Source organism: Dreissena polymorpha, chromosome 7, assembly GCF_020536995.1.
Source record: "Dreissena polymorpha isolate Duluth1 chromosome 7, UMN_Dpol_1.0, whole genome shotgun sequence".
Taxonomy (NCBI): domain Eukaryota; kingdom Metazoa; phylum Mollusca; class Bivalvia; order Myida; family Dreissenidae; genus Dreissena; species Dreissena polymorpha.
The window spans coordinates 17,584,249-17,610,862 of NC_068361.1; the positions used below are offsets into that span (position 1 = coordinate 17,584,249).

The 26,614-nt window shown below is 38.7% G+C and overlaps 1 protein-coding gene across 1 annotated transcript in view; it reads right to left on the reverse strand.

The window, feature by feature from the left end:
• The window catches only part of LOC127839495 (pre-mRNA-splicing factor SYF1-like), a 57,363-nt gene that overhangs the window by 19,253 nt on the left and 11,496 nt on the right, over positions 1–26,614 (reverse strand). The window contains exons 5-15 of the mRNA XM_052367888.1: positions 25,205–25,339; positions 23,591–23,754; positions 22,245–22,462; positions 21,040–21,112; positions 18,494–18,572; positions 17,300–17,419; positions 14,639–14,739; positions 13,596–13,671; positions 12,006–12,092; positions 10,036–10,149; positions 8,710–8,796 (exon numbers count right to left, since the gene is read on the reverse strand). Coding sequence (XP_052223848.1) covers positions 8,710–8,796; positions 10,036–10,149; positions 12,006–12,092; positions 13,596–13,671; positions 14,639–14,739; positions 17,300–17,419; positions 18,494–18,572; positions 21,040–21,112; positions 22,245–22,462; positions 23,591–23,754; positions 25,205–25,339 — 1,254 coding nt within the window. The remainder of the gene's footprint in view (positions 1–8,709; positions 8,797–10,035; positions 10,150–12,005; positions 12,093–13,595; positions 13,672–14,638; positions 14,740–17,299; positions 17,420–18,493; positions 18,573–21,039; positions 21,113–22,244; positions 22,463–23,590; positions 23,755–25,204; positions 25,340–26,614) is intronic.

Genomic DNA, 26,614 nt, shown 5'->3' on the forward strand with positions numbered 1-26,614 from the left:
CAGAATCCCTTGATGCATAGTAAAGGAATGACTAAATAATGAATAATTCATCAAATTTGTGACCTTTTACCTCAATGTGTGACCTTGACAATAGCCCCTAGGATTATGGGTGTTGAATGTGAAGCACCCCCAGATGATTGAGAACAACTATTGCAAATTTCATGGATCTGGCTCATGTGTTAATGGAGATAAAGCTCTACGCTTATAAAAAAAAGCATTTTTTCGAGATACAAAGGGCCATAACTTCGTTATTAACAGATGGTGTACAATGCCATTTAGCGTGCATCATCCTCTTATCCATATAATCTATACTCATACTAAGTTTCAATGAAATCTGCCACTTGAAAGCACTTCCAAGATATAGCTCCGGACACAAAAGTGCCGGCCGGCCAGACAACGCCAAAACAATATTTTTTCGCCTATGGCGGTGGATAAAAAAATAAAGATTCATCATAAAAAAGGTTATTAGGGGAGATTAATGATTCAATGATAATAAAGATTATCAGGGGAGATTAATGATTCAATCATAATAAAGATTATCAGGGGAGATCAATGATTCAAAGATAATAAAGGTTATCAGGGGAGATCAATGATTCAATGATAATAAAGGTTATCAGGGGAGATCAATGATTCAATGATAATAAAGGTTATCAGGGGAGATCAATGATTCAATGATAATAAAGGTTATCAGGGGAGATCAATGATTCAATGATAATATAGTTTTATCAATCATAAAAAAGGTTATCAGGGGAGATTAATGATTCAATGGTAATAGAGATTATCAGTGGTGATCAATCATAATGGAGGATATTAATGAAGATAAATAATTGGTGATCTAGTTTTAACATATTTTAATCTTGATTGCATACAAGACCATTGAGCATTATCAGTCCTTTTTCTGAGTAGAACCATTACTTGGAGTCTGAGAGAAAATTTCAAGTAGGAACCAGAAGGACCATGAAACCCATGACCTCCTGATTGCTTGGCAAACAAAATATCCACTATGCCAACACAAGCTTGATTTCAATCAAAACAACCCACATCCAAAGAAACGCATGATTTCGTGATAACAAAGGATAACATCAATGATAGTAATGATAACACAGGATATCAGTCATTAAATTTAAGCAGAGGATAATAGAGGATACAGATGATTCAATTATTAAAAGAAATTCCAGAAGTAAATAATGAATCTAATACAATGCAGGATTTCAGAAATATCTTACATATGTTATCAGAAGATATCAAGGATTGCTGATAAAAGATGATATCCAGGATTCATGATAACAGATGATATCCAGGATTAATGATAAAAGATGATATCCAAGATTCGTCATATTAGATGATATCCAGGATTCATTATAACAGATGATATTCATGATAACAGATGATATCCAGGATAAATGATTACAGATGATGCCCTGGATTTATGATAACAGATTAAATCAAGGATTCATGATAACAGATGATGTCAATGAATCATGATAACAGATGACTTCCAGTATTCATGATTACATATAATCTCCATGATTCCTGATAAAAGATGATATCAAGGATTCATGATAACAGATGATAGCCAGGATTCATGAAAACAAATGACATCAGAGATTCATAGCAATAGATAATCTCAAGGACTCCTGATAACAGCTGGACAATTATCAAGGATTTCCATGACAAATGCTGATGATACCTATTGAAACCAACCACAAAATTCAATTATCACATTTGATGTCAAACAGTATCAATAGCAAAGGTGCATAGCTTGCAGTGGATTTTAATGGATATAATGATTTATCCCATATTACCCCCATGTTAACCAAATTAAGTCAAATACAACTCATTTCATGCAAAAATGGGTCTTATGCCAGCTACCATCTCCGCTTATGAGACAACAAAGCCATGCTTAACAGAAAGCGACAGCGTAACTCCTGACCAGGGCCTATATTCCAAACCATTCTTAGACTTAAGAATAAATAATTGACTACAAACCGAGCAAAACAAATCCAGTGTTGAAATACATACAGGCTACAACAGGTAATTATTTCGTCACAAAAATGTTATACATGAACAATAATGTAGAAAGAGGTGGTGTATGCTAAATTGGAATGAAATTTAAAGCAATTTTCAATAACCCTGAATAGTGGGCACATCAATGGAAAGTCATACATCCATGAATAATTAAAAATGCCATAAAAACAGAAAGTGTTGTCCCTGATAAGCAAGTGCAAACTGCACAGGTCAATCTGGAACGACACTTCAAGCATATGCATTAAGCCTGGTTTTCCCAAAACAAATTTTCTTAAAGTAAAATTCATTTTAATTATTAAATACTTACCTGTTATCTCTAGCTTACCCCTTTCCAAGGGAGTTATTTCATCCGGAAAATATTCAAGCGCTGGAAATCGTCCACCTCTATAAGAATCCAAATCAGGTTAAACATAGTACAATGCAACCTAACAGGAAATCAAGAACCACAACTCATCTTTCCTTTACGCAAACATAAAAAGGCGATGAGCGGGGTGGGAGGTGGGACTTACCGATAACAGGTAAGTATTTAATAACTAAAATGAATTTTACTTTAAGAAAATTTGTTTTAATATCATAAATACGTTACCTGTTATCTCTAGCTGATTTTGCAGCTGCGGCGGGAAGGTTCGCATATTTTTTCCCATCACAGCAGAACCCATATAGAGGGTTTACAGCCAGAGATAGTAGAATTACGTCCTCTTATAATCTTTGTTAGTACAGTATAGTACTTAATTCTCGGATGGCACCAGTGTACTTACGCCATAGAAGAAAATACAGTTTGAGCCACTACAAGAGGACCCAACTTATACAAATTGTCTTGTTGGCACTCAAGAGAACGAAGATAAAAAGAGGAGAAGGTGGTCGGATTCCTCCAGAAAGCAGCTTGAAGCACTTCAGATAGTGGGGTTTGATTAATATAAGCCCACGAAGCCGAAAGAGCTCTTAATTCATGCGGTCTTATCTTAAACAGGGATAAATCCCTCGATGAAAGAGAAGAAAAAGCTTTCCTTATAGTCGAGGCTATCCAACGAGAAATAGAAGCCGCAGACACATCGCCCCCCCCCCCTTTTAATGGAATGAAAAGTCTCTTGCGAGAACCTCGAATAGACTTTACCTTTTTAAGGAAGAACTTCAAAGCCCTGACCGGGCAAAGGAGTCTATCGTCATCTTCATGTCCACACGTTCTAGATAGACTTGGAACTTTGAAGGGTTTGGAAGCCATAGAGGGGAGTTGATTTTTAGCAAGGAATCCTGACTGACATAACAATGTAACGGATCCATCAGAAGAGTCAAAACGAAGATGACTATCCTCGATAGAAAGAGCAAGAATTTCACTTCTCCGTTTGGCTGAAGCCATAGTAAGAAGGAATACGGTCTTCCATGTTAGGAATTGTAATGAAGCCTGATCAAGAGGTTCATAGGGAGCCTTAATAAGCGAACCTAGCACACAAGCTAAATCCCATTTAGGAGCAAGTGTACGAGATACAGGACGACTAAGTTCCATAGCTCGAACAAGTTCTGGAATAGCTGGATCAGCACAGACTTGTGAAGACTTAGTGAAAGCCAATGTATGCGAAATCATAGATCTGTATCCTTTGATGGAACTAAGAGAAAGTTTCTTATCATCAAAAAGATAAATGAGAAAATCCGCTATTCGTCTAGCAGAGGGATTGAGGGGATTAATTTTCCCTCGAAAACACCAATTGGAGAAGAGTTTCCAACGAGCATCATAGACTGCTCTGGTGGATTTTCTCCTTGCCGAAGCAACGAGGGTTGAAGCCCTGACAGAAAAACATTTCTTCTACAAAGATTGCCTGATAACGGCCAGACGTGTAAGTGGAACATTTTTGGGTCCGCATGTAGTCTGCCGCTTTGGGACAGAAGATCTGACCTGTGAGGAAGATTCCTGGGATAATCGTACAGGAGACTGAGAAGATCGTTGAACCAAGATCTTCTGGGCCACCAAGGGGCAATCAGGAGTATCCTGCAAGAGCTCACCCTGATTTTCCCCAATATTTGGTGAATTAGAATGGGTGGGGGATAGGCGTAAGCGTCCAGTTGGTCCCACGCGAACGAAAGCGCGTCGATTGCCCACTCTGCTGGATCGTAAACTGGACTCACATACAGAGGAAGTCTGTGATTGTGTCTGGTTGCAAATAGATCGACCAGGGGATAACCGAACTTGAAAAAGATCTGGTTGGTCAATTCTTGATGAAGTGTCCACTCCGATGGAAGTAACTGGTGTTTGCGAGACAAACCATCCGCCAGGGCGTTGAGGCGACCTGGTATATATTTTGCAAGCAGATGAATGTTGAGTGTTTTGCAAAGAACAAGTAATTTTCTGGTTTCCAGATACAGGGATTGAGAATGTGTTCCCCCCTGTGCCTGGATGTAAGCCACCACAGATGTGTTGTCTGTTGACACCATCACACAAGAGTCTCGAAGATGTGATTGGAAATGAGATACAGCTAGAAATACTGCTCGCATTTCTAGATTGTTGATATGTAGGTGAGATTCCTGATGAGACCACAACCCTGAAATTATCAGACTGAGAGGTTCCAGGTGAGCACCCCACCCTTCCTTGCTTGCATCCGTTATTAGATATAATGACGGTTGCGGAGGAAGAAGGGGTACTCCTGCCAACAGAGTCTCCTCGTCTAGCCACCGCTGAAGATGAGACCTTAAGGAGAGAAGGATTGGAATCTGTGTTAATAGATTGCCTGGAGACCATTTCCAACAAGCTGAGAGATAGTGCTGAAGAGGACGTAGGCAGAGACGTCCCAACTGCACAAAGTCTGCTACTGAGCTCAGGATACCGTTGAGAGAGAGGAATTCTTGAGCTGTTATATGAGATTGGGACAAAACCCAGTTGACCTTCATCAGAAGGTCTGATATACGTTGAATAGACACTCTGACCCGATTGATGTGGGTCAAGAAATTCATTCCCACAAACGTAAAGTCCTGTGAAGGAATGAGGTCTGATTTGTCTACATTGAGAAGGAGCCCTAACAAGAGGAGTTCCTTCCAAGAGAATTCTAGGTTGTACAGAAGCAATTGACGATCGAGCTGGTGTAAGAGCCAGTCGTCGAAATACTGAAGAAGAATAATCCCGTGAACTCTGAGGTGTGATCCGACTGCCGATATTAGTTTGGTAAAAACTCGTGTGGCTGTCGCCAACCCGAAAGGCATAGACCGGAACTGGCAGACTTAGCCTTGAAAGGCAAATCGCAAGTACTTCCGGTAGTTGGGATGTATAGGAACATGGAAGTAAGCATCTTCCAGATCCAAAGACACCCCCCAGTGCAGGGGTTTGATGGATTCCCGTATGAAAGAAGGAGTCTCCATTTTGAAAGTTGGTTTGAGGAGATACATGTTGAACACTTTTAAATCTATTACTGGTCTACAGGAACTATTTTTCTTTTGAACAAGAAAAAGACGACTGTTAAATCCTGGAGAATAAGGATCTTGAACCCTTTCTACCGCCTGTTTTTCCAAGAGCCCGAGACTGGACTCTGGAATATGTGGATGCCGAGATACCAGCTCTATAGGGACGCGAGAAAGTGGAGGCCTTTTTTCGAATTGAAAAGTCAGGCCTTTTGTCACAAGAGAATGAACCCATGCGTCTGAAGTAATTTGAAGCCATCGATTTGAGAAGTGGAAAAGTCTGGCCCCGACTGGTATTTCCGGCATCGGAGGTTGTGGCGGTAAAAAGGGAAGGGACCTAGGGCTGATAAGCAGGAGGTGCGCCCCTGCCGGTAGAAGGTTTGAAATTCCTCTGTCCCGGCTTGGGTTTGCCCTTTTTCCCAGAATCTTTATTAGAAGACTTGTGTGACAAAGAAGGTCTGTTATAGGAAGACTGCCTATTAGGACCTGACCGTGGATTAATAGAAGGCTTTTTAGAGAAAAGGTTATTTCTCTTAGCCGTCTTGAATGCTGGAACTGCTGGTGGCCTAGAAGCAGGATGCTTAAAGACCCCTTGGCGTTGTCCAGAGTTGTTTCTAGCTAAAGAAGCATGAAGTTGGTCATCCTTGTCAGCTGTGATTGCTTCTTGTATCCTTCCACCAAAAAGGAACCCTGATGTGAGAGGAGCTGTTCTGAGCGAGTTCATACCAGGTTCCAACAGGAAATCTTTAGGTAAAAAAGTAAGGATAAGATCTCTACGAATCCTTAGCATCTCGGACATTGAAGAAGCAGAAGTGTGAGATAAGGCCAGTGTGGTCCGTGAGAGATGAATTAACAAATCACGGAGTTCCTCCGGAACAGATTCCGACCAATCACACACCATTTGTAAAATTGTCGCTAGCATAAAGTCAATTTGGTTAGTCAAACCTAATGATCTACGTTCCCTCATTTCCCAAGTTTCCAACATTGAAAACGGAACAGAAACTGAATTGGAACCACTTGGCATTACAAGAGATAGCTTGCTAATGTCCGGATCTGGAACCGGAAGTTTTGAAAAATCCAACCCAGATGTTGCATGTGGTACAGGAGGTTTGTAACTTTTACTACCTTCCTGGTGTTTTGGATCAGCTAGTTCCTTAGGAATTTTCCATGTTTCTCCTCGTTTTGGAATAGTCTTATTAACTGATTCCAATGATTGAAGAACAGATAAAACAGTAGAACCAATGGGAGTCGCGAGTCAGGACGAGCCGTCGACTTAATAACCCTGTTGGGATCAAATGTACGAAAAAGTTGTTCTGTCACAGAAATCGTCGCATTTGAAAACAGTTCAGCAGGTCTTGGACAGTAATCTTCACCAAGAGTACGAATATTCAGTTCATAGATCTGACCAATCGGAGCTAAATATTGATCCGTCTCAACATTAGATTCTGCATCTGAATCAGCCTCACTCTCTACAACACCAGCGGTTTGTATTGAATCAGCAGGAACAGAAGTGAGAATATCTTGTACCGGATTGTAATTGTCTGGTAACAGCGAATGATCATCCCCAACGTCAGTAAACTGATAATGTAAACCGGAAGATGGTAAATTATCAGCATTGACCGGTACAAAATGTCCCGCCGAATTCTGTATCCATAGTGTATCAGGATTCGACAGGGTAGCTGTAGGGGGTACACGACTAGATACGGTAGATGATACCCGTGGTGTTGACACTGACGCTGTAGTAGTGAGATGAGCTCCTGAAGATGCAATACGTGTGGCAGTCAACGTTGGAACCGACACATTTGGCATGGAAACATGCGATTCCATAACGGAATACGATGGTGAACGACTATACGAATGGTAAGTCCGATGCTGTCTACGTGAACGTTGCCGACGTCCTCGTTTCCTGCAATGTCGAGATCTAGATCGGCTGCGCTGTCGAGATGTGGATAGGCTGCGATGAGATCGAGATTTTTTGGAATACCGTCTCCGTGAGTGACGACGTGATCGCTTATGAGCGCCGCGACGATGATAACTGCTCGACGAAGAAGAGCGTGTCCGATGTCCACTCCTTGACGACGAAACGGATGTAGAGGAATACGCCGATGATGAAGACCGAGTTCTTCTTGACCGGCGATTGGTGTTATCGGTGGCAGGCCTAACTGATGACTGTTGACCGGTGACCGGACCGGACCGGTGACCGGACCTGACCGCTTATCAATGACCGGACCGGACCGGTGACCGGACCGGACCGGTGACGGACCGGACCGGTGACCGGACCGGTGACATGACCGGACCGGTGACATGACCTGTGACCGGACCGGATCGGACACCGGCCGGTCATATTATGACCGGTTACGTCACCGGACAAAGACCGTAGAATGGCGGCTGCCATGTGGTCTGACATTGATCCAGTCGTTCCATGATCAATGTCGCCGGTATGCATGGTGTGAGTCATAAGATCTGATGACGATCGACTGACAACAACACCATCTTGCCCGGTACCCAGTGACTGACAAAACCGCTGGTCATCCTTGACCAGTGGAGTCACCGGGTAATCAACGTCGGATGAAGGTTCGTTGCGTTTGCGGCTGATCGACATCCTCCGGCGACCTGCTTTTATCCATACGTCGTAAGCCCACAAATCGCAAACCGCACATTTGTTATTAAATGTGCAACCGGTACATGCCAAGCAAGTATCGTGGGAATCCCACCTTGCTTTGATATGACCACAAGAACCTCTATCCTGTAAGTTCATTCTGAAATAAAAGAAACAGAAAGAACCTACAAAAGACAAAATAATGATTATACATTCAAATAAAAAGTTAAACCACAAAATGTAAACACAAAGAACGCTGTCCAATTGACCTCAATTACTTATTGGGGAATAGGCACGAATTCCTCGTTGTTCACGTGCTCATGACGACATGTACATGAGCGACGATACAAACAAAGAAACCCAGCAAAAGCAGAAAAACTTTATCCTTTTAAACTCCGACATAAACACAGTGAAAAGAACACATAAGTCCTGAGCCTAAAATAGGCGTGTACATGGTTTTATCCGGAAAGGAAAGATGAGTTGTGGTTCTTGATTTCCTGTTAGGTTGCATTGTACTATGTTTAACCTGATTTGGATTCTTATAGAGGTTGACGATTCCCAGCGCTTGAATATTTTCCGGATGAAATAACTCCCTTGGAAAGGGGTAAGCTAGAGATAACAGGTAACGTATTTATGATATTAAAATGAGGCTCCAATAACAAAAGGGCACATTTGTATAAATCAACAAAGGCACTTACGTATCTGTCGATGAACTTGGACAGGTAGGTGTTCCACAGATCATAAACGTTGGGCCACCGGAACAGGGCTATACCCTTCTCATAGGCCTACAAGGAAAACAATGAGGCATGAGATATGGAACAGGGCTTTACCCTTCTCATAGGCCTACAAGGAAAACAATGGAGCATGAAATATGGAACAGGGCTACACCCTTCTCATAGACCTACAAGGAAAACAATGGAGCATGAAATATGGAACAGGGCTATACCCTTCTCAAAGGCCTACAAGGAAAACAATGGGGCATGAAATATGGAACAGGGCTATACCCTTCTCATAGACCTACAAGGGAAACAATGGAGCATGAAATATGGAAAAATACCCTAAAAGTTGGTAAATTCACAATTGGAGTGCATTTCTTATCTTATAGAAGTGGAAAACAAGAACAATAAATCATTCCAGTGTTTTTTCAAAATTTGGTAATGGAGCTGGGGCCCTTTTGATTGGGAGAAGTCACAACATTTTGACTATGATTAGGAAATAGGTGTTTGTTTGTTAAAACAAATACTTTAGAAATTGAGAATAAGTGTTTTCAATAATATACATTTATATGTACAAAGGCTCAATGTGTCAGCACATAAAAAGGGCAATAATATTTCATAAAAGTCCATGACAAGAGTTATGGTTCTTTACTGTTCAATTTTTAGGCCCATACAAAAAAATCCACAACAGGATTTCTTGTTGCTCTAATCACTTTGAAGTTCCCTTTAAAGTAGTGTCATTTTTCAAACCTAAAAATGGACAAAATTATAAAATACATGAAAACCCACGAGAGAGTTACGGTTCTTCTTCTCCTCACTTTAAAGAATGAAAAACCAAAGACAGAGCTACGGTTCTTCTACTCACTTTAAAGAATGAACAAGATGTGTTTGTGAGACACTATGTCCCCATATATTTGACCTTTGACCTTGACCTTTCACCACTCAAAATGTGCAGCTCCATGAGATACACATGCATGCCAAATATCAAGTTGCTTTCTTCAATACATGTATTGCAAAAGTGTACATTAAATGAGCCAATTTGACCCATATATTTGACCTTTGACCTTGAAGGATGACCTTGACCTTTCACCACTCAAAATGTGCAGCTCCATGAGATACACATGCATGCCAAATATGAAGTTGCTATCTTCAATATTGCAAAAGTTATAGCAAATGTTAAAGTTTGACGCAAACAAACAAACACACAAAGAAACAAAGCAACAAACAGCGCACAAACAATATGTCCCCCACTATAGTGGTGGGGGACATAAAAATCCAAGACAGAGTTACGGTTCTTCTTCTACTCACTTTAAAGGCCTCCTCAAAGTAGTTGTTCTCGTCCAGAAACAGTCCATAGTTCATGATGATCTGTGGGGTGGCAATACGTAGGTCAATGATGCGATCGTAAACTGCTTTACAGGACTGAAATAAGAGAAACAAGGGACACAAACAAGAGAATTAATAATTAACATGATTTAACAATTTCTGAAAAAAAAGAGATGTATTTGTCAGAAACACAGTGCCCCATATTGCGCCGCTTTGCAGCCATATATTTGACCTTTGACCTTGAAGGATGACCTTGACCATGACCTTTCACCACTCGAAATGTGCAGCTCCATGAGATACACATGCATGCCAAATATAAATTTGCTATCTTCAAGACTGACTGACTGACTGACTGGCTGGCTGGCTGGCTCGCTGGCTGGCTGGCTGGCAGGCAGGCAGGCAGGCAGGCAGGCAGGCAGGCAGGCAGGCAGACAGACAGACAGACAGACAGACAGACAGGCAGGCAGGCAGGCAGGCAACAGGCAGGCAGGCAGGTAGGCAGGCAGACAGGCAGGCAGATAGACAGACAGACAGACAGCCATGTCTTTAAGTAAATGTTACTTACTAAGGGACTTCAAATGCAATATGTATATACAGTCCACTCTCGTTATCTCGAAGTCGGCGGGAACAAGAAAAAATATCGAGATAACGAGAGTTCGAGATATCCGATAAGGCGTTTTCAAAGAAAAAATGAGACGAACATTTACCTTGTTTCTAACATCTAAATACCTGCTAAGTGGTCTAACTAAAGCCGTCACCGTGTGGTATAATAATCTCTACCTGATATATACGCGTTTTTTTGAGGCACGATTAATTTTGCTATTTAAATGCTTAAAATGACGTTTTAAGTATTACAGAATTGCATGGACACATGCGGTTATAATTTTTCTAAACTGTCGAATAAACATCCGGTAATGTTGCTATTTAAAGTTCTGATGCAATTGACGTCCAATCAAGACGAGGGTTTTCCATCTGAACATGCGTAAATCACGTTCCGGAATACAGAACTGTACATGTACAGTTTGTAGTTTGAAATGCAAAGTTAAATCGATTAATAGTCCATGATCAAATAAAAATTAAAAGCCATTTTTAGTCTTGTCTTTATTATCTTTATTATCTTTATTACTCAATATCCCCAGAGTGACAGTTAAAATGACAGGCCTTACTCAAGTGTTAATGGCTAACGAAATAACACACGTGTGATCATTGATGCAATTAACGGATCAATTTCCTACCGCACAGTATCGGGAGCAGCCGGGCGAAGCGGGACGGTGAAGTATCAAAGACAAAATTTCTCACCTTTTGCCGACACTGGAACAGTTATTCGCACTTCGAGATAAACCACAGTAAATACATGTAAAATCGGGACTCGGGACAAAATTTTATATCGACATATCGAATTATTCGACATAACGAAAATCGAGATATGCGATGTTTATTTATATAGATAAAGAAGGAAAAACGTTGGGACATTGAGCTTACTTCGACATATCGAGAATATCGAGATATCCGATGTCGAGATAACGAGAGTGGACTGTAACTTTATTTTATAAGTGGTAATGGGTTAAATACGTATCTAATTGGTAAAGAGTTAAATACGTATCTAAGTTGTAAAGGTTTAGATACGTATCTAAATGGTAAAGAGTAAAGCCAAAGGGTGATTGCGCAGTACAATTACCGAGTGGAAGTAAATGAATAGTACCGGTTCATATAAATGCGTCTCCACTGACATATATATCATATGGAACAATTCATGAAACAATGAACTGTTGTAAAATAAAAGGTTTAGGAGCACTTTGTAAGAAAGGTTGTGTCAACCGACAGATAGACAGATAAAAACATTAAATCCAGAATAAAACCTATTATTTGTTGAGGGAGGGGGGTATAATTAGTCAAAGTAGATTTTTAAGTTACTTTACACCTGTCGTATGATGTCACGGCTCAATACTCACCTTCAAAGTACCGAAGCTTTCTTCCAGGTCGGCATACAGGGACCACACCTTGAGTGACTTGTGAACCCTCGACTGAACGGTCTCTGTCTAGATTGGGGTGTGATAGAAATAGAAGAGAAATAATGTAGATTGTATTGTGAAAGGATTGAAACGTCTCTGTCTAGATTGTGATGTGATAGTTAACAGCCTAGTTATTGGAAATATGGGCTTAATGCATGTGAATAAAGTGTTGTCCCAGATTAGCCTGTGCACTCCACACAGGCTAATCTGGGGCAACACTTTTTGCCTAAACTTGATTTCCTGTAAACAATAAGTTCCATAAAAGCAGAAAGTGCTCTTCCTGGTTACCCTGTGTGGCCTGCACAGGCTAATGTGGGACGTTATGCACATGCATTAAGCCACGTTTTCCTAGAAACAGGGCTCATAAAAACACAGCGAAATAATGTGGACTGAACAGTAAAAGAAGGGTGATTTCTATGAAATATTTTAATTTTTACAAAACCAGGTTTTCAATGTGAAAAAAAGTCTTATAAAGGGAGACAACTCAAACTGAACTGATTGTTTATAATTAACCCCCATTGTTTTAAATAAATCTATTTTTAGTCGTGGGGACCATGACCTTGGAGATATTGACGTAATTCTTTCATTCGACACACCGTCCCATGATGGTTAGCAAATGTGCCAAATGATTCTAAAATCGCACAATGAATTACATATTTATGGCCCGGACAAGCTCATTTATGGTCCTTTTTTAACTTTGAACTCAAAGTGTGACCTTGACCTTGGAGATATTGATGTAATTCTTTCGCACGACACACCGTCTAATGATGGTGAACAAATGTGGCAAATGATTTTAAAATCTCACAATGAACGACAAAATAATGGTCTGGACAAGCTTGTCCCGCCCGCACGCCAGCCCACCCGCCCGCCCGCCGACATTCGCCAATCTAATAACCAGTTTTTACCTTCAGAAAACCTGGTTAATAATCATAAAATACCAGGCTATGACAGTATGCAAAAAATAAATAAGGAAAATAATGGATTGATAATACATAATTAAATAAAAGCTATAGAAAATACAACATTAATGAAAGCTCAATTATAAAACATATTACACAATCATAATGCTAAGTTGTTATTTATGGTTTTTGGAGCCTAAAAGGTGTCCTAGAATAGGACATCAATATCATCATAGCAAGAGCTATATGGTGCCTTCATTAGTACATGTGCAACCAAGGCTCATCCTTTTCAGTTCTTGAGGCCGGGTTTGGAGGACAATTAGCGACGGTTTTGTAAAGTTTGTAAGCTGATGGGGAATTTAAGTTTATTTTTACATAAGTTAAACAAAGGAAGCCTCGGGTTGTGAAATATTTTGGTAAAAATTGCAGGGTGATTAATTGTTTTAGGTGTCTTAATGAAACCAATAAATTAGGGCACCCCAACCATGCTCTTACTGAACAAAGTCGTGTTCTTAACTTGGACATATCTGATCGCAATTATTAACTAAGTGGTGATCACAAAAAATCCAACACATTGCAACACATCAACATGAATTTGTCCTAAAATGTATCTGTTACCATGGTGACCTACCTCATCATGATACGCAACGCTCCTAGGTGGCGGTGTTGTAGCCTTCTGCATAATCTTGAGTGAATCCTCATAGTTCCTGCAGAAACATTCCATTGAGTAAAAGATATATCCTCACAATGTATGAAGTGCTACTCAACGATTTTTTTCTTTCCCATTGGGAAGGAAAAGTACCAGTAACAGCCCAATTGAGAAAATTATGTGCGAAAACCCTGAAATTGGGAAAATACAGGTAGTGGAGTCTTCATATTAAGAAATTGGTGTATTTTATTTTTTGCTCCCAAATACTTTAGAATTGATAACTAAGTGTTGTCAAGTTGTCAATATCATATTTACTTAGGCTCAAGCAATACAGCTGCATAGGGAAACAAACTAAATGTTGAATTTTATTTAAAAAATAAATAAGTAAATCTTCAAATGGGATTTTTTAAAGCAATTGGGAAATTTGTAGTTTTTTTTCTAATTGGGAAAGTTTTCCGGTACTTTTTACAGAAGGAAAAAAATCGCTGAAAAACCTGGCAATTTGGCTCTAAATCTTTCCCTACTTTAGCATAAATAAAATGAATTTTTATTTTATGCTATGACAGAATGCATGTAATGTATATTTTCATTTTATGCTATAACAAACTGTATGTAATATATAAACATTCATTGTATGCTATAACAAAATGTATCTATTATGAATTTTTATTTTACTGTGCTTAAACAGCAATGAACACTGACTGTGGAGGAAATATACAATTAAGGTTGAAATATTCTAAACACAAAATTCATTTTATGTATGTAAGGGCTTACAGAATCCAATTTAATCAATGGCTGCTATTTAATACGAATATATTTTAAAATGAAACATACTTTCAAAACTTATAGGGGAAATTATTGCAGAATTTTATTTAGGTTATTGTTCGTACAAGCTGAATGATCATTTTACCAGTTTAAAGCAATATAATGCAAAAGACCTCAACATGTGTAATGCTAGACATGAATTTTGTATTCTCTAAGGGTCTCAGTGAGTACGTGTACTGAGCTTTCACTACTTGACTCACTCATGTCTAATCTCCATCTCACACCATTCACAGTACACCGAGGCCAGATCATCCACATGTTTGTAGCCCACTTTGATGGCCTTGTCGAATATCACCCGAGCCTGAAATAAGGCAGTGTGTAGCCTAAAATAAGGTAGTGTGTAGCCTCAAATGAGGTAGTGTGTATCCTTAATTAAGACTGCGTGTACCTGAAAAAAAAGGTAGTGTTTAGTCTACTAATATAACCTTTTTGTCCACTGGTATTGCTCCCAACAAACCTGTGTGATTTTGCATAGTGCTGTTGGGAAGTACCCCTTCTATTTTGATTTTGTACTAACTTGTACAAGACGCACTTTAACAAAACATAACCAAATGGCGATTCTGTTGCACAGGACATTGTCTGGTTCAAACACTCATTTTTTGTGTGTGCATCATTAAATGCTTATGTGTCTCATTTTTTAATGAGACTCACTTTTATAAAACTTTGAAACACTCACAAACTATGCTCAGTTTTCCCCGAAATGCAATTTCTAGTTACTCAGCAGACACCAAAAGTTGGCGTCATACAAACATAGCATATACATAAAACAAGAGCACCGCCTTGCGGGTGCAGACCGCTCATCTATTTTCTTTTTAAAGGTGAAGGGACTCTCATTTTCAATCACAAAGGAGGGAGGGGTGGAGTGAAGAGGGGTGTATAGGGTGAGGGTGTGGAATTAATTACATTATCTTCCCAAAAATGCGAACAAAAAACGAAAAAAAAAAAAATCGGGGGGGGGGGGGGGCGGGAGTGGGGGGGGGATTCTTGGGTGTATTTCAAACATAAAATAATGAAAATAAATATTTGTGTTTTTTACCAGTTTAAAAAAAAAATTAAAATTTGGGGGGGTGGGGTGTATAGTGTGAGGGTGTGGTGGTAATTTGTGAGATGATCTTAAAAAAAAAAAAAAAAAAATATTTGAGGGGGGGGGATTCGGGTGGGGGGAGCGGGGGTGGATTCTTGGGTGCGATGGTTGGACGGTATTTCAAACATAAAATAATAAAAATAAATATTTGTGTTTTTTAACCATTTCAAAAAAAAAATTGGGGGGGGGGGTGGGTGGTGGGGGTGTAGTGTGAGGGTGTGGTGGTCATTTGAGAGATGATCTTTAAAAAAAAAAAAAAAAAAAAAAAAAAAAATACGGGGGGGGGGAGGGCACGGAGGATGGTTTGGGTGGAGTCTATTGTGGTATGTCAGGTAAGAGTAGTTTTGTCTCAATCAAATCTAATCATAACTAAAGAAGTTATGGCAATTTTAGCAAAATTTAATAATTTGACCTTGAGAGTCAAGGTCATTCAAAGGTCAAGGTAAAATTCAACTTGCCAGGTACAGTAACCTCATGATAGCATGAAAGTATTTGAAGTTTGAAAGCAATAGCCTTGATACTTAAGTAAAGTGGATCGAAACACAAAATTTAACCATATATTCAAAGTTACTAAGTCAAAAAAGGGCCATAATTCCGTAAAAATGACAACCAGAGTTATGCAACTTGTCCTTTTACTGTACCCTTATGATAGTTTGCGAGTGTTCCAAGTATGAAAACAATATCTATGATACTTTAGGGGTAAAGTGGACCAAAGCACAAAACTTCACCAAATTTTCAATTTTCTAAGTATTTAGGGGCCAAAATTCCGTCCAAATGCCAGTCAGAGTTACATAACTTTGCGTGCACAGTCAACTTATGATAGTTAATATGTGTTGCAAGTATGAAAGCAATAGCTTTGATACTGTAGGAATAAAGTGGACCTTAACACGAAACATAACCAAATTTTCAATTTTCTAAGTATAAAAAGGGCACATAATTCTGTCAAAATGCCAGTCAGAGTTACATTACTTTGCTTGCACAGTCCCCTTATGATAGTTAGTAAGTGTTGCAAGTATGAAAGCAATAGCTTTGATACTTAAGGAATAAAATGGACCTAAACACAAAACTTAACCAAAATTTTCAATTTTCTAAGTATAAAAAGGGCACATAATTCTGTCAAAATGCACGCCAGAGTTATCTCACTTTGCCTGCCCAGTCCCCTCATGAAAGTTAGTAAGTGTACCAAGTTTGAATGCAATAGCACTGATACTTTCTGAAAAAAGTGGACCTAAACGCAAAACTTAACCAAAATTTTCAATTTTCTAAGTATAAAAAGGGCACATAATTCTGTCAAAATGCCCGCCAGAGTTATCTAACTTTGCCTGCCCAGTCCCCTCATGATAGTAAGTAAGTGTACCAAGTTTGAATGCAATAGCATTGATACTTTCTGAGAAAAGTGGACCTAAACGCAAAACTTAACCGGACGCCGACGCCAACGCCAATGCCGACACCGAAGCCAAGGTGATGACAATAGCTCATAATTTTTTTTCAAAAAATAGATAAGCTAATAAACAAATTTGGTTTACCCTTTCCCATCAGAAGTGAGAATGGCTATATGCAACCAGCTTTAAACCACAACAGCCTGCAAATAACTCACAGCTTGTTCAGGTATTATACTGTTTGCAGCTCATACATATCTTACGGTTACAAATAAAGCCTTTAAAACTTGAATCCAGTAAGCAAGGTCTTAAATAAAATTTGACTTTCTAAGGGACTACAAACGCGTCAAAGTGTTATCTGAGTGTTGACAAAGGGTTAACTAACTACAAATTCTTACGTCTTCAATCTGGTCGGCACCTTCGTAGAGCTTTGCAAATTCGCACCAGAGTGTGTGAGGTTTACCCGAGGCCAGCTTGGGGTCAACGGTTTGCACTGCCTCTGTGTACGTGGTGATGATCTGTAAGAAATGGATGTAATCATGTCAGAATACATGTTTTCATGAAACTAGACCTTGTCACAGTAGTGATAAATACCTCCGACAGCGCATGTTGTAACATGTTGCATGTTGAAGTAATCGCGCTACAAATAATTTAATTCGCAAAAGGGGGCACAACTTTATAATTTAACATTGTATGATGGACGGATGGACTCACAACTGGACGGACGGTTGGAAAGACAGAGAGATGTAAATGGTGAATTCAGTAATCTGCTTATCTTTTACTACTGTAATTCATTTATCACTCACTAAAGACACATACAATACGGCTTTATATGATTTAAGTGGGTATGCACGATTTTGTCAAATATTTATGAATTTATATAAAATGTTTAAAAACTTATTATACATATATTTCAATATAAATTAAAATAAAAGTCAAGAAGAACATGTGTTGAAAAAAGCGATATAGCTAGATATTTAATTCTGAAATCGAAAATGTCTGTACAATCGAATTCGCCAGCATGTATACCATGCATGTACAATGCGAATCTAAATTTAGTTTTACGGATCATTTTAATTTCCTTCAACGATATCTATTCATACGACACATGAACACTAACCCCGATCCGAATAAAAGGATGAATGCTTCGGTTATTGTAGGAAAATATGTACGAAATATCTTCGTCACAATCAGCTCGGGGCGCTTATTTGTCTTTGCTACATTTTATGAAATTCATTTTCAATGTATAATTTGTCTTGCCTATTTTTGAGTTATTGTAACATATTTTTATCAATATATTACAATTTAACACATATACAAATCGTGCAAACCCACTTGAATAGTCTTCGAAAATGTTTAGTTTGATCAGTGTTTTTTAATCTTAAAATAAATGAAAATTATTCATAATGATGTTTTAAGTAAACAAATCATAAGTATTAAAATGGGAAACCAAAGGTTCTTAAGCAAACTGAATAAATCAATGATGAACAATGACCAAGCCAACATCTATAGGTCTCTAGGTTTAACAGTGGAAAAAAAGGTCAATTCATAGTTATCTGAATAAATCAACATGTCACAATGATTTCACTCACCTCCCTAGGTTTCCCTTCAAACAGTTTCACTCTCTTGTGCCACTCGTGCACGTTGTGTGGATTCTGGCGCAGCAACACGCTTAAATACATATGAGCCGCGTTCTGAGAAAACTGGGCTTAATGCATGTGCGTAAAGTGTCGTCCCAGATTAGCCTGTGCAGTCCGCACAGACTCATCAGGGACGACACTTTCCGCTTTTATGGTATTTTTAATTTCAAGAAAGTCCCTCCTTACCGAAAATCAAGTTTAGGCGGAAAGTGTCGTCCCTGATTAGCCTATGCGAACTGCACAGGCTAATCTGGGATGACACTTTACGCACATGCATTAAGCCCAGTTTTCTCAGAACAAGGCTCATATGACTTCCTCTTGGTCATATCAATCAAGAAGCTTTTATGGTACAGAAATCCTGTTTGCATAAAAGTACTTATATCCAATTGTAACCAGTTTTTGCAAATGTAAGATGCACTGCATACACATTAAAAAACTTAACAACCATATGGAAAATAAACAACTTTCTGACAATGACTTAGTTTACATGTTGAGTTATTTCATTGCTTTATATAATTAAATATATCCAATTGCAGGTCACTATAAACACATGTCGGTGTTTATGACGTCACCTGTTATGCCTGTTTATGAAGGTATTATTTTACCTTTTCTATTATGCTAACAAATGTGAAACACATACAAAAATTCCAAACCAGACAAGAATTACTGCTACAATAATGAGACATGGATGGCATTTGTTTGGATTTATCGCTATTTTCAAGACTGTTTCAGTCATATCATATGATATAATGGCAGTCAGTTTAATTATTCACACTTTTCCGGATTAGCTGGTATACAAGTAGCTACGTGCACATACTTATGTCATTAAATAACAACTGCTTTACCTGAAAAGGGGGGCAGAGTGACCAAAGGTATAATTCCAAGACTTAGCCCCACACAAAAATCGCTGCACCATGAATCAAATTAGTAGTCCAGTGCTCATCTATCAGAGCTAGTCAGTAAACAATGGAGCCTCATTCTCAGAAAACTGGCCCCGTGTTCACAAAACAATTTTTGCAATCGAAAATCGATTTTGCTTGTCATTGAAAATGGATTTCCATTGTAGTTGATAGGCAACAAGATATGTGTTCGTAAGAAACACAATGCCCCCTACTGCGCCGCTTTGAAATAAAATTTATATTTATCATTTGGCAGGTATAGAAATCTTCTCCCTTCAAAGCTTATTACTTCCCTTGAATTTTGTCCAATCTAACCGGGGGGGGGGTTCTGTAGACAGTCAAAAATGACCTAGTCAAACAATCACTGACAACCAAGGCCTGTGGTTAATCAAAGAGGTCATAGCCAGAGTATGAAACCTACCATTCACCGGAAAGAAATGATAATTATATTATTTAAAAAAAAACTTTGACAAATCAATCATTTGAGTTATAAATAATCGATATAAAAAATCTGTACAGTAACTGTGATGAGAACTTAAATTTTTGGTAAGGAAATATATAATCTGAGATTTATAATTATATGAATTACTTCCCTTGAAAATAATTGTCTCTAATAAATGTCTATTTTTAGTAGCAAATAATTAAAAGCCACTACCGTGACTGTAGATTTACCACTCAAAATGTGCAGCTCCATGATATACACATGCATGCCAAATATTGCGTTGCTATGTTCTTAAGATAAACATGCATACCAATTGACCTTGAAGGATGACCTTAACCTTTCACCACTCAAAATGTGCAGCTCCATGATATACACATGCATGCCAAATATCAAGTTGCTATGTTCAATATTGAATAATTATCTCCTTTTAAAGCTTATTACTTCACTTGGATTTGTATTTTTGACCTTAGACCTTGAAGGATGACCTTGACCTTAAACCAAGATGTGTTTGTCAGAAACACAATGCCGCCTACTGCGCCACTTTGATTTATTTAACAAAAATATATAATTTGGCAGGTCAATTAATTATGTCCATTTAAAGCTTATCACTTCCCTTGGATTTATTTTTTCGACCCCGTGACCTAGTTTTTGACCCGGCATAACCCATATTCGAACTTCACCTAGATATTGTCTAGATACAACTTCTGACCAAGTTTTGTAAAGATCGGATGAAAACTATTTGAATTAGAGAGTGAACACGAAAAGTGTGACAGACTGACAGACTAACAGACAGACGGACAGTGCGAAAACTATATACCCCCTTTTCTTCCAAAGGGGGCATAAAAATGAAAATCGTTGACAGTTAAAATTGATTTTTGATTGCAAAAATGTTTTTTGAACACGAGGCCTGGGCTTAATGTATGGACGTAAAGTGTCATCCCATATTAGCCTGTGCAGTCCATACAGGCTAATCAGGGACAATACTTTTAGCCTAGACGGGATTTTTGTTTAAAGATCCCTCCTTTAAACATTTTTTTTTCTAAAAGTGGAAAGTGTCGTCCCTAATTAGCCTGTGAAGACTGCACAGGCTAATTTGGGACGACACATTACCCAAATTCATTACGCCCAGTTTTCCCAGACCAAGACCTTATTTATACCTGTTCAGCAAAAGGGGTCTGCGGTCCATCAGGGACTTGAGGCGGGAAAGACGCAACTCTAGATCAAGGTCATCTACAACACGCAACAAAATATGGCACTCAACATCAGTAACCCTTTATCACTCAGATACTCACTTTGATGCATTAAATACTTTGATACTACATTAAAGTTTTAAGGCTTCATTTCCAATCATCAGGTATTGGTGAGCAGCAAACAGCATAAAACCTGAAAAAATGCAAATAACTCGCAGGTTGTTCTGGTTTAATGATGGTTGCATATAGCCATTTTCACTTTGCTTCTGGCACTCAAAATCATTAATCCATGTACTTCACTTCATACATACACATTATCATACAGAATTTTACCAATGTTAAATGATCAGCACATAAGTTAACAATATGAGCCGTGTGATGCAAAAACTGGTCTTATGGCATATGGTGCCAGCGTTAAGGGAACAGACAAGTTAACTCCAATATCAATACGATATACTTCATTTCGGTGTGGGCTTGAAGTGTGTGTGTTTTGGGGTCTAATTTGGAGCCAAAATATGACACCATTTCAAATGTAAACAATATATGTGTCCACAGGGTACAGATGCCCCCTCATTCCACTCATTCCTCAAATTGCCACATATGTAACAAAACTCAGCCTTAATCTGAAAGTCATGCAGGTAGGCGTTTATGAAAGAATTCATTTAAGCGTTATTGAAAATTGTTAAGTTCAAGGCACCTAATTACAACAAAAATCAATTGACTGGAATGAAACTCAAACCATATCTGTAAGTAAACACACCAGAACTTAGGTAAACACCTGCAAGTGTTTAGGAAAATGGACTGACAAACTGACGGAGGGATAGTGCGACTGTAATATGCCACCTTTCCAGGGGGGAGGGGGGAGCATAACAAGTATATATGTTCCCTCAAATGACAGACTTAAATTCTCAATTGATGGTTTCCAAAAAAAAAAACAACCTATTTTAAAATAAATCGCAAAAATTATTTCATATCGTTATCTTACTCTACAAGTTGAAACTTTGTAAATACAATATTGAAGACAATTTAACAATTTATCCTCAATTTTAAAGTATTTATAAGAAAACAAACTAGAACATACATTTCCAAATTTTAGTCAAAATGTTTCCTAATCCAAAGGGCCCTGGCCCCATACCAAAAATGTGGAAAAATAACACTGGTAGAAATCTCACCATCCTCAGTAGGCCCGCTTTCCTCCATGGACTCCATCTTGGCGCTGATCAGGTTCTTCTCAAACTGGGCATACGCGTCAAACACCTGCGTGAAGTCTCGCACTGTAATCACTGTCTGCACCGACTCCTCATAGATGTCCCGAGCCTGCGGTACAAAACAAAACGCCAGATGATGGAGAGGTATAAACCCTTGAGTGGCATCAACTTGCTTCCCCATCCTAAGATCATTTGTTATGTATATGAGCCATGCTCTGTGAAAAAGGGGTTAAATGCATATGCGTAGTGTTGACCCAGATTAGCCTGTGCAGTCAGGGATGACACTTTGTCTGTCTGGGACGATACTTTACAGTTTTATAACAAGACTTTTGCCAAGCAATATATGTCCCCTATCGGCTCCACCATTGTCAGATTTATTTTTTAAATATCTGTTGCCATAGCATCCAGATTTTTTGATGTAGGAACAAAATTAAATGATGTGCATAATGTCCATATTGCCATCTATCCATGTTTCAAGTTTCATGAAAAAATATTTAGAACTTTTAAAGTTATCGCAGGATCCAAAAAGTGTGACAGACTCAGACTGACGGACACACAGAGCGCAAACCATAAGTCTTCTCCGATGAAACCGGTAGGGAACAATAACTTTTTGTTTCAAGAAAGTCTATTTTTAGTTAAAATCATGTTTAGGCACAAAGTGTCATCCCTGATTAGCCTGTGCGGACTGCAGAGGCTAATCTACACAGGCTAATCTTGGATGACACTTTACGAACATGCATTAAACTGCCTTTTTACAAAGAACGCCCCATATGTTTTCGAAAACATTCCAGCCTGACTTAACGGTCACCTGAGGTTGTCTGCCCCTCGTCTATGGTGTGCCATGGGCTCATCTTGGCACCGTTCAGAATTGGGCACAACAGGTAGTGGAAAATCAATATTGGCATACCTTTTGTGTATGCTCTTTTCAAATCTGTATCACTATATATCAAAATATCAACTTAATTCAATTACCATTTACAGTTAGGTATGCAGTAAGTATTATTATGTTGCAAACCTATGATACATATGAAAAGAAATGCCTTTTTTTCAACAATTAAGCCTTGGACAAAACTTAATGCATGCGTACCGTGTTAATTAAGGTTTTGCATAATTTTCACTTACGTCAAAAGACAGACATGATATTTCCACAATATTTTCAAATTTTTTCATGTTTTGTATATTACCTTTCTACAAATTAATGTGTAACAGAGCAGACACCATATTTTTGTAATGTAATTAATATCAGATTTCCGACAATTGCAAATCATTACAAACATAAACAACCAACAATCCACATAAGTATTGCTTACCCTTTAAAATGCCCGCCCCTGATGTAGTAGTCAGCTAGTGAATTCCAGAGCACACCTATCTGGTCCGTGTAGCGCTTCAATCCCTGCCGTATGATTGGCTCGATGTTGAGTGACGTCACTTTGTCTGGGTTCTTAGCAACCAGGTCACAGAGTTCATTCCAGAGCTAAACATGAAAACAGTACCAGACTAACTTGTGCAATTTGCATAGGCAAATCAGGGGCACCAATTTCCGCTTTTATTGATTTTTTGTTTCAGAGCTAACATGGGGTGTTAAAAAACCTATTCTTAATGGGTGAAAACAGGACTTAAGGAATGTGTGTTTAGGAATGTGCGTACACTGTCATCCCAGATACAGTCTACTGTGTGTACACTGTCATCCCAGATACAGTCTACTGTGTGTACACTGTCATCCCAGATACAGTCTACTGTGTGTACACTGTCATCCCAGATACAGTCTACTGTGTGTACACTGTCATCCCAGATACAGTCTACTGTGTGTACACTGTCATCCCAGATACAGTCTGCTGTGCGTACACTGTCATCCCAGATACAGTCTACTGTGTGTACACTGTCATCCCAGATACAGTCTGCTGTGCGTACACTGTCATCCCAGATACAGTCTGCTGTGCGTACAGTGTAATCCCAGATACAGTCTGCAGTCTGCACATTCTCATCAGGGATGACACTTTCCCCCTTCATGAAATTTTTTGTTCAAATGAAGTCTCTCCTCAACTGAAATCCAGCAGACTACGCAGGCTAATCTGTGAAAGAACTTTACGCACAAGCATTAAGCCCAGTTTTCCCAGAGTAAGGATCAAAGTTAACCCTTTGCATGCTGGAAAATTTGTCGTGCGCTAAAATGTCGTCTGCTGAATTTTAAAAATTAGCATTATCTTCGATTTTTTTCAAGGAATACTATCAGAATAGCAAACACTTTGGATCCTGATGAGACGCCACCTTCTGTGGCGTCTCATCTGGATCCAAACTGTTTGCAAAGGCCTTCAACATTTGGTTCCAGCGCTGAAAGGGTTAAATCTGTAGTTTTGGATGCATGTTTAATGACACACTACAGAAGTATCAGAGAGCCGAATCTTCAAGTTCAGGTGTTTACTGACACACTACAGAAGTATCAGAGAGCCGAATCTTTAAGTTCAGGTAATATGCACAAACCGAAAGTCCTCAAAGCAGGAAAACAAGGTGTCAGTGTAATAGCAAGCACCAATTATTTAGTTCATGATGCATTAAATAAAGTCTTTATGGTATTTAAATATTATTATTATGTTTGCATATGCTTTATCAAATTAAAGTTATTAAAATATATGCAAGAATTAAAAAATAACCCTTTTATTCGCATCACTCTATCATTATGGTTTCTAGCCTCATTTTTTGCCCATGTATGCCAGCTCAAAATCGAAGCCTCCATGTAGAAACACAAATTAAACATAATGTTTTGATTAACAATATAGGATTATTTTAATGTTGTCTTGTAAAATGTTTATGGCATTGCCTTTCTAACCATGGTGATCTCTTGAAGGAAAAGACATGATTTGAGATATTCTGAGGAAAATATTCAAATCCGAATAAAACAAATATTTGTCATATTCCTGACTGACCTGGTGTTTCGATTTTCCCTCCTTGGACACAAAGTTCTCATCGTTAATGATGTCAGCAAGTTTCTGAGCGGCCTCGTCCAACCAACCAATCGTCTTCAAGTATTCTATGTACTCCTCCGCGTTCTCTTTACACAGCTGGGGGAACATAGAATCACATTAGCCAATCGTTACAAATAAGAAAATTTGGATAAAGAAAATTATATTAAGCCACAACTTTGTCTTAATAAAACCCCAAGAAACAGCAAAAATGAGATAGAATATTATATGTTATAGCTAGTTCTCTTTTCAGAGATGAGGAAACAAAAGGTTTATGTTTGAGCAAGAAATATGTTGTATTCCTTTGTGTTTTTTCACACAGCATAAGATTTATATAAACAAGGGACAAAATTTTCACATAACCAGACTTTCAATGTGAAAAAAGTCTGATAAAGGGAGACAACTCAAACTGAACTGATTGTTTATAATTAACCCCGTTTGTTTTAAAATAAATATATTTTTAGTGGTGGCTACCTTGACCTTGGAGATATTGACGTAATTCTTTTGTGCGACACACCGTCCCATGATGGTGAACAAATGTGCCATATGATTTTAAAATCTCACAATGAATGACATAGTTATGGCCCGGACAAGCTCATATATGGCCATTTTTGACCTTTGAACTCAAAGTGTGACCTTGACCTTGGAGATATCGACGTAATTCTTTCGCGCGACACACCGCCTAATGATGGTGAACACATGTGCTTAATGATTTTAAAATCTCACAATGAACGACAAAGTTATGGCCCAGACAAGCTTGTACCGCCCGCCAGCCCGCCCGCCGACATTCGCCAATCTTATAACCAGTTTTTTCCGAAGGAAAAAACTTGTTTAACTAGAGGCTGTCACAGACATGATAAATATCCCCATCACTGCCAGTTATAATTCGTGGCAAGATGTAATAATCAACTTACAAAGATGTTATGCCAAAAGAGGCATAACTTTTTAGATTTTCAAACTAGGATAACAAACATTGCAAATGCAAAAGAATGTGTAAAAGTTTGAATGTTGAAGAGCGTATGAGTGCTTTGTTTGGCAAGTTTGTGTTTGCAGCCCTCTAACCCTTTCAGTGCGGGAACCAAATTTTAAAAGAATTGCAAACAGTTTGGATCCAGATGAGACGCCACGTTATGTGGCGTCTCATCAGGATCCAAACTGTTTGCTATTCTGATAGTATTCTTTGAAAAAAATCGAAGAAAAATGCTAATTTTAGAAATTCAGCAGACGACATTTTAGCACACGACAATTTTCCCAGCATGCCAAGGGCTAAACAAGTCTCGATCTGTGAAATCTGGGCTTAATGCATGTGCATAAAGTGTTGTTCCAGACTAGCCTGTGCAGTCCATACAGGCTAATCAGGGACGACACTTTCGG